At 45.0% G+C, this 9,893-nt stretch overlaps 1 protein-coding gene across 1 annotated transcript in view; it reads right to left on the bottom strand.

Moving 5' to 3' along the window:
* LOC104945136 (uncharacterized) overlaps positions 1 to 9,893 on the bottom strand; it is a 47,251-nt gene extending 37,358 nt beyond the window's left edge. Inside the window, exon 1 of the mRNA XM_010770765.1 lies at positions 4,177 to 9,893. Coding sequence (XP_010769067.1) covers positions 4,177 to 9,414 — 5,238 coding nt within the window. The 5' untranslated portion in view covers positions 9,415 to 9,893. The remainder of the gene's footprint in view (positions 1 to 4,176) is intronic.

Consider the following 9,893-nt stretch of genomic DNA (forward strand, 5'->3'; position numbering starts at 1 on the left):
CAAAGGAAGACAGGAAGGGGTGGGCAGGGTGGTCTAATTTGGACAGATCCCTCCACCACCACATTAAAGATACAAAAAAGATCAAACAAACCCAGGCTTGTACTTCTTATTCTCAAACATCCTACAGACTTTTCACCCACTCTTTTTAAGATTCCCTTTTTCTAAGCACAAAGTCGTGCAGCCAGAATTCAAACTGATCCACCGAGCTCTAGTACCCAAAAGTTCAAGGACTTATAAACATATTGAATTGGTCCAGTCTGTTCTATCCCTGTGTTCCTTAAGCTACTCAAGCCAGGAACTGAAGAAAGGCGTGCTCAGTTATTCCATACATGTGCTCTGACGCTCCATCCCAAAGTTAAAGAAACTACCAGCCATCCAACCTTATCACGGGTTCTGAGCCACGACTGCTTCATCGTCACTTCAAAAGTCTATCATCTTTGTTAATATGTGGTGTCAATCTTCTTTTCTCTTATTGTGTTTCCGATAACGTGTCAGATAACTTGATGACTGTTTTGTCAAAGAACATGCTAAAAAAAAGTACTTAACTGCTTTAACAATAAGTAATCAAACATCAATAAGACAAATGCAAACAAGCTCACTTCTTCAGTATCTCCACCTTTACTACTCCTCTGAGGCACAACTACATATTGGGAGGACTGGGGTTGCAAGAGGGGAGTGAAAGAAAAAAAAACTAGAAGAGGTGAGGTATTTAATTCCATGTGGGTGGCCTGATAAAAACAAAGTCAGTCATAAATCTGAAGCTATAAACACTGTGCTTTTAGACCTAATCCATGCAGATCACTGTAAAAAACCAACCTGTCTGTCTTCTTCTGTCTCCCATTAGCACTCCAGCTAGCATCCCCATTAACCCTGTACCGACCTCTTCTACACGTCAAACAGTAATGTATGACATATGAGAAATTATTTTATGCAAACCAATTTGTAAAACAGAAGTGCTGTGAGTCGACAACTGGCAATTGTTCATGTCAGGATATTCAACTAAAGTAAATACAAACACATGTTAATATGACTGGCTATCATTTTCTAGCTACCAAATATTTGTACTGAATAATTGGCCAGATCCATAACTGTATTTATTCTGATAATATTGATGGTTAGGTGCAAATGTTGGTCACATTAGGCCATTTATTTATTACATGACAATACATTCCTCTTCCATGAAGTAACTGTTAAGCGACCAGTGGAGAAAGGAAAGAAAGGCTATATTCCTGCTGCCAGATAAAGTGGAAACTATGCCAACAGTAGTGGGAACAGACACACACAAACTCATTTGTCAAGAAAATGACAACATGTGTGTCATATTTGAATTTCTCTACCAAACAATAGACTTTGTTACAGCACCATTTGTTTAAATATAATTGGGACACTGACTAGACGAACTGCAGATGATACATTTGGACAAAACTATGCAAGAATATAAATAAAGCCAATACTCCTTTAGGTTTTATGTTTCAGTAGGGGTGTCAACTCTCTATTATTTAGAAATATATACCGTTAAAATAATATTTTAAAACTAAATTCTCATATTCTCATTTACAGATGTCTTTTTCTAAGGTTAAATAATCCAGGCTGAGGACCCTAATATTTGGGAAAACAACATTCACTTTAAAAGTTATATGATTTTGTATAGTGAAGCAGAAAAGGTAAACATGTTGAGTCAATTTAAGCCTTATGGTTTATTGATTCACAATAAAAATGGCCATTAAGATTCAGATGAACTAAAAATATGTATTTTCTACCATCGTATCCACTTACATCTCATTCCCTCACTCCCCCGCCTTCCACCACCATTTCATTCTTCAACCCTCAGTTCTATTTTAATCCTATCACTTTCTTTTTTTTAAAGCAGCAAGTGTTTCCTTCCAGCTCTCTTCTTTTCTCCCCCATTAGTCTGTCTCTCTCTCTCTCTACCTGACATTTGGCTCTGCAGCCTGCCTCACACCAAGACAAACGTTATGACCTCACGTCACTGCAATGTTCCAGAGACACAGACAGAGACAGCAAAGAGCAAAATAAGATGACATTGAGGAGGAATTATGGGGAACTAATATATAAAAATTAGGATGGGTATAAGCTGAAAATGTTACATACTTATAGTAAGCATCTCAGTGTCTCTCTCTCTTAGTGGACGGATAACAAGGGAGAAAATGTCAAAAGGCCAAAGAGGAATAGCAAATTAGCAATAAAACAGACAAAGATCCAATTAATGAGATATTTTTCTGTAAGAAAGTGGGCATTGTGGTGTGGTTGAAACGAGCAAAAATCCAGTCACCACAGAAGGTTAAAGCTTGTTCTTTCTTTCTTTCATTCCCTTTCTTTCTTTCTTTCCTTCAACTTGTCTGCGCTCCATTTTAGCTTGGCACAGTTGTCATTACATTCAGTCCAAATTACACACACACCTTCCCTGTTCACCAGAGCTGCGGGCCAGTGCTTTAAACACAGCATGTTGGCAAAACTCAGGGTTTGAACAAGCCATTGATAGATTCCAGACAAACAATATGCACACGCACGCACACACACAGACAGACAGAGAAAGAAGAAGGAGGAAACCATTTTATCACACACACACACACACACACACACACACACACACACACACACACACACACACACACACACACACACACACACACACACACACACACACACACACAATTCTGGACATCATCAAACACTTTAGTAACCACAACAACTTCCCATTTCCCTAAACCTATTTCCTGTACTGGTGAGGTCCCTTGTCAGCAACTGCTACTGTCACTACGGCAACAAGGAAGGACAATGGCCCTGAGGAGTAAAACAATGAAGACCAAGGCAATAGATGGAAGTAATATCAATGAGCAGCAGAGCAGCTTTGCAAGAGGATGTAGAGTCAATGGCAATAAGCTAAACCTTCATATGTTTTGGTCCACACTACTTTCACAGTAACAAACCATCTACAGGAACAGCTGGCCTCACAACCAGAGCAGAGGGCTGCAATATAGAGTTGCGATAAAGAAAGAAGTCATGACAATGAAAGCATAGCCTTGGATGATGTGTCTGCAGTGGAACCTTTTCACCTGAGCTCAGACAAGATGATAATCCCAATGTTGTTTTTACTTTCTCCACACCTATTCAGAGTCACACTCATGTCAGTATAATGATTTTTGACTCCGGGAAAAGACCTCCAGTAGAGGTAACGTCTGAGTGTGCCGCACAAAGAGGTGTGTTATGAGTAAAGGTTGCGGAGTATGGCTATGAGTGTAATAACTAAATTGCATTAATGTTTGTACTTATGTGTTTGGATTTAACTTTATTCAGGTTTTGATGTTAGTCTAGTTTAATTGTACAACGTTTCTAGCATAATGTATGTTATATACATTATATTTTACCCAGTGGTGGTTTAAATAACATAAATGCATGCTCAAAATTGTTATGTATATTTATGATGATATTGATTATTGGTCCCAGCCCAATCATTTAACATTTGAATTGCTATGACATAACAAGCCAGAAATGTCCCAATGTTTAGACACTATTGAGTAAATACAGCATCACAGACACATCCACACACACTATGTTTAGACAAACTGCTTATTAAAACCCCTCTCTAAGACTCTATGATTCTGGCAAATAGACAATCGATACTGGATGAAGCAAATAGATGAAAACAGAACCACACCGGGCCTTGGTACACTCCCAAATGCCCTTTGTCTACGATTTGTTTAATCAAACTAATAACATCCTCTGAAGCTTGTTTAAACTGTTCAGCTTTTAATGGCTTCTGTATTGTAGTGCTGCTCCCAAATGCACTCTGAAATTTATTATATGGGTCCTTATTCACAGCACTTCACAAAAACGCAGACACATACATTCACACTTGGTTGCAGCTATGAAACTATAAGAATAACAGTGCAGGACAACATGATGGGCAGTTTAAAGACAACTGTATTACCTAAAAAAACATCTAACTTTACACTATACTTATATTCTCACCTTATTTAAAACATCGAACAAAGGCCAACCACTCATCACTTACACCTTTTTTTGAGTGTCATTCAAACACAAACCCAATGTAAAACTATAAATCATCGGAACTCAAAGAAAACAAAAGAGCATTGGACACGCCAGCCTGGCACACACTCACACATGGCATTAAAATGTTTAAAATTGACTCACCACTCTGGGCTTGGTCTTCTGTGGGATAGCCGTGGAAGCAGTGTCCTCTTGGCTCTTCTTCTGTGGTGCAGCTTCTGTAATTCCACTTGTGCTGTTGTCGCTGGGCACCTCTAAGGCAGACACCGAACCGTCTGCTCCATCCCTAGCCGCTGGTAGAGGCCCTGGGCCCTCAACAGTGCTCAGTTCAAGAATATATTTATGGGTAACATCCTCCAGTGATGGGGCCACATCCCCTGGAGGCTTACTCGAGGTCTGAGGGTCTTCAGTTGGGTGGGCAGCACGGCAGTCCACTTCTTTCAGTGGCTGGAGTTGTGGAGGAGGGGAGATGGGGATAAAGCTGGTGGGTTCACTGGCATGGCGGACATGCTTGGGTCTGCTTTTGGGTTTAGAATGCAGTGTTGGAAGGGGAGGAGTAAGGTCGGTTTGGTAGCTGTGATCCTCCTGCTCTTCTGAACACATTTCTGGGGGCTCAAATGGATCTTCAAGAGGGGAAAAGTGGGTCGGCCTGTTTGGACGCTTTCTGGTGGGCCTACGAACCATTCTAGGGGACAAAACCCCAGCCAGCTTCAGGTTAAAGTTAAACTTCTGAACTTCTTCCTCCTCCTCCTCCTCCTCTGCCCCTTGGTCTATAACATCATCTTCTTCATTATCATGGTTATCGGATTTGAGGGTACATTCTGACTTGGAACGAGCTTTCTTGACTATTTTTACATTTGGCAATGTGTAATCAGGCTCCACTTCTGGCTCCCACAGTTCCTTTCTCTGCTCGCTCAGGATAGGCTCACTGCTGGAAGGTGGGATCTGACCAGGTTGATCTAGCTCACCGATAGGCTGAGTGCTGCCAATCTGACCTTTGAATTGAGGGTCATTCTGGGAGAGTAAAGGAGCATCACTACGGCGACTGGGGTCACTCAACGACTTCTTCTTCGGAGCTTTGCCATTGCCATGATCATCTATCATCAGTCTGTCCATTGCACCTGGCTCGGCTACGATGCTCCTGATCACCCCACTGTAGTCACGAACAGCCTCATCCCGGATGCCGCCATCACTGTAAACTGACAAGTCACTGGCCACACTGCCCTTGTATTCTGACAAATCGGACCCCTCTGTAGCACCTCCTCCTCCTTTGACAGATAAGGATCCCAACAGGTTGCTGTCTACAGAGGAATAGTTGTTATTCCCTTCTTCTGACACTGAACAGCGCCGCTGAGGCATTGGGTCACTGAGAGAGCGGTAAGTGGTTGACTCGCCATTACCAACAGCTGCTATTGCAGACTCTGCATTACTGCCATTACTGGAATCAGAGCCTGTGTTATTACCAGAAGGGGAGAACTTGCGCCTTCGACGGACAGAACTTGGTGTCGCAGGGGCTTCCAGTCCACCTCCTCCTGCAGTGCCTGCTGACCTCTGCAACACTGCACAGTTGGTGGTGACCTCTTCAGTAGTAGTGTCAACATTGTTGATACCAGCATTGCTGCTCAGATCCACGATGATGCAGTCACTCTCAGCCATACCGCCAGGATGAGCCAAGGAGGGAGATACACTGACTTCTTCATTAGGACTATTTGTGCATTTCATGCTGTTCTCCGCAATCTCTTCTGTCTCCGGCTTTAACCCATCCATCTCATGTAGAGCCGATTGCTTCCATAAGGTGACGGGCTGCCCTAGCACATCCCTAGCAATTCGTGACCCAAAATGAACCCCTGCTGACCCCAGGAATGAACTCTCAGAAGGGTCACTCGGGCCTGTCTCTGGCTCTGTTACAATCCCTTCATCTGTTAAACTGGACTCATGGCCTGAAAGTTCATCCACAGAGCGGTCGTAGAACATGCTTTCCTCTGAGTTGCCCTTCGGTAAAGCTCTCTCCGTCTCTCTGCTCTGTCTCTTTGCCTTCTCCCTGTGCTCTGTGCCCCTGCTGTTTAGCGTCTCCAACTGCATACTTTGTCCATCCCTCTCACTCCTCTCCCTCTCCCTGTTCTCTCTCTCCCTCTCATGTTTATCCCTGTCTTTTGTGTTATTAAACTCAGTCTCTTGATCTGTCCTAGCCTTATCCTTAATGCTCACTCCTGCCTTCTCCTTCTCCTCATTTGTTTTCTTGAACTTGAAAGATTCATCCTCCAAATCATCTTCATCTTCTCTAGTACTCATCTGGCAGATATCTCGAATGACCTGTCTGGCTTCCTGCACATACTTCTCCTGCAATGGAGTTGGCATCCCTTCCTCACTCTCGTCACCAAATCCATAATCTCTCATTCTTCGTCCTTTCCCAACCCTAAAATCACCCCCATCACTTTCTACTTCCCTTTCTGACACAGACACCCTCCCTCCATCACCCTCTCCATCCAAATCAAGCTGCTGCTCAGAGGAGCTCCTTTTTGTGGCGCCACCTGTCAAGCAACACCTTACTGCTGCTTTGGGTTTGTCTGAATAAGTGAAGGATTTGGCGCGCCGCAGGGTCGCAGTCAGGTCTTTAAGTGTCGGCCGACAACCTGAAGGTAGCAGGGTCCCACCTTGAGTCCGTGAACCCATCCTGTAAACTGGTGACCCTTCAACGACCCCTGGTTTATCTCCACTCTTTTTCCGCACTTTAAGCTCTGACAGATCAGATTTCAAAAAGCTCAAAAGGGACATCGTTTCTAAGGTGATATCAGGGTTGGACATGGATGTTTGGTTTTGATCATTATCATCTACCCCACCTGTTGTCCTTCTTAAATTGATGGTCTCACCATCCCTAACCCCTGCTGATACTACGCTGTCTTTGGAAAGTTTACTAGAGGGGGTGACTGTAGGCACAGTATTGGGGCGCACCCATACAGGGGGATGGGAGAAGTTATCCCCATGGCCAAAGCTTGGGGAGCGATACATCGTTACATTTCCATGGTAAGTTTTACTCAGCATGGAAGAGGATGCAGCTCTGCTAGCGGGGCCTGCTTCTTTGTCTGTGTTAAAAAACATATTTGCTGCACTGTTGGCCGAGCCAGGCTGGTCCTCCTCCTTCAGTGTCTCAGTGCTGGAGTATCGGCTGCTGCAATGCGAACCACCAGGACTGGAAGCAAATGGGGGAATGTTGACCTTTGACACTCGAGATACACCAGGAAGTGTTGTGGACGTCGCAGTTGAGGAGATGCGCTCCCATTGCTGCACCCTGGCTCTGTTACTGTTATTTTTCTGTTCTCTTGCTGAGTGGCTCCGAGATACTGTTCCTGCAGAAGCTCCACATGTGTTTTGCTGGCGGTGCCTCTCTAAGTGCTCCATTGTCAAGGCTGTGTCACTGTCAGTGTCTTCTGATTCGCCATCATGATCATCACGGCCTGTTGCAACAGCAGCTCCACTGACCTTCTTTTTTTTTCTCAATGATCGTCGTCGCACTGCCTCTCGACTGTGGGGGCCTATAGAACCAGGGCTGTCCTCTTCACTGCCTGAAGACTTGCCAATGCCCTTAGCACCCCACCAGCCATTTTTACTGCGGGATAAAGAGTTACTTCCTCTCTCAGTGCCACACTTTTCACCTGCTTTGTATGAGATGGAAGGAGCAGGGCCGGAAGGAACATTCCAACCGCCTCCTCCAACTCTTCTTCTTCTGGTGTACTCCTCGTCTTCGTCTCCAGAGCTGAACCTCCAGCGGGAGCGGAGGGGGACAGCTACTTTAGCTGGGGCTTTAAGCTTGGTGGAAGGAGCTACAGTAGAGGAGGAGGAGGTAATGGATTTGTCTGGAGTTGGAGCAGAAAAGGGGGAGGAGGAGGTGGGGGCTAGCGCTCTAGAGGAGCTATGTGAGGAATGTAAACTATCCCTGGGCAGCCCGACCCCCTGTCTATCCCTTCTCTCCCTCACTGAGGACCGCTGAAGAGAGGAGGAGGCGTCCAAGCTTTCCGATTGACTCCAAGACGAAGTATCAGGGGGTTGAAGGTCAGGGCTGGGGTCAGATGTCAACACTGTTGTCCTATGGGTCTTATGGGCAGCTTCTGCCTCAGGGCTGGGACTATGAGATCTGTATTGAGATGGGTTAATCCTCTGGTAGTGACTACCCTTAGTGCAACTGTGACTGCTACTGCTTTGAAAAGTATTTCTGCCAGAAATGTTGTTGTTATTAGAAGTTTGTATCTCTAAGTCAGCCTCCTCCTCTTTGTGTGAGTACTGCTGGTTGTAAGCTTTGGGATAAAGGTCCATACTGTGACAAAGAGTGTCTTTAGCAGGGCTGTTTTCTCTGCTTTTTGCTCCACCTATGCATTTGCCATGCGAAGACAGGCAACAGAGTTCTTTAGCGGAGCTGCAAAGCGAGAGTTTGTCACTTGTATCTGAGAGAGAAACACTCTCACTGGGGCTGAGTTCCTGTAGATTTCCTCTGTCAGCTGCTTTTAAATTCTCATACGAGTCAGTATTGTGCTGCTGCGTAGCATTGCCTTGTCCTTCATCAAAGATTTGTCTAATTTTAGTGACACTGGGCCACTTGTCAGAGTGCAGAGGAATAAATTCAGTGTGACGTGTAGAGAGATAGCTTTTGTGAGATTTACAGGGTGAGGGAACCCCTCTACTAACAACATCATCTTCCTCATCTGTAGTCAAAGTATTTCTGGGATCAGAGGGACATGCATTGATCTGTGAATAATCTCTCTTACCAGAATTGTTGTCGGTGGATAAACGTGAAAAAATCCCCTTCTCACATTTCTTCTCCAAGTCCGAGCCTGACACCGAGTCAGTGTCTGAGTGAAACTTTTGCACTTTATTGTCTGTCAATGTCTCAGCAGTAGTGGTATCACTAACGTGGAAATATTCACCACTGCTGTCCTCGTGAAAAGATTTACGAGAAGCAGACCCGTCTCGCCTGGAACAACTTTCCCGGGGAAGAGTGCTTCTCCCCCGCGTCACAGCTCCACAGTCCCCCGGTGAGGCTCTGTGCGTCTCTGCAGAGCTGCTGCTGCTGCTAAACTTCTCAGTGAGCTGTCGGATGGATGGAGAAATAGAGGAGTGAGGAGTGGAGGAGCCTCTCTTTGGGTCTGCGGTCAGGAGGCCGGCAGTGGTGGTGGCAGAGATTTTGGAAACTTTTCTTGACACACTGACATTACGCGTCGCCAAGGGCTGTTCTGCTTTGCTGGGCTCCGGGGGAAGGGCGACACCAGCTGCCTCCAAATCGTCTGATTTGTGTTGTTGGTCTTCACTCCTGTTGGTGCTCCAGGAACCCAACTTTTTGAAAGAGACGCTGCGATAAACAGCGGCACTTTTCCTCTCTCTTTCTGCCATTGTTCATGTCGTTCTTTGTTAGAGTTCACACAAGCATTTTCCCTCCACGGATATTACAGCTCTAGGCACCTTGTTGAGTTGTGGTCCATTTTCCCACACCTAGCATGCAACAATCACTATTTAAAACGTAAACGTAGATAGTGTTGGCAACGCTTCAAACTGCACTGTAACGATGTTAATCAAACGATAAATTTTTCAGTGAGTAGCCTAGAGTGCTGCTCTGTTATCAACACTTACATGTTGTCGATTCCCGAAACCGCATCCGTGCAAGGAGGAAAAGCGCTACAACATTTGTTGGCCAAAACTTTCCCAACCTGTTCACAAACACAACGTTTCCATTGTTAATCCCTTACTATGTCTGAGCCCTTCGCCAGGTTAGCACGCCTGCACGGGCCTGACGCATCATCCACTGTTAATTCCCCAAAGCTGTTTGTGGATTCCTTATTTTGGCATGATTTGGTTTTCCGTGTGTTCTGTTG

The sequence above is a fragment of the Notothenia coriiceps genome, unplaced genomic scaffold, assembly GCF_000735185.1.
Source record: "Notothenia coriiceps isolate Sejong01 unplaced genomic scaffold, NC01 NC01_scaffold00009193, whole genome shotgun sequence".
In the NCBI taxonomy this organism is placed as follows: domain Eukaryota; kingdom Metazoa; phylum Chordata; class Actinopteri; order Perciformes; family Nototheniidae; genus Notothenia; species Notothenia coriiceps.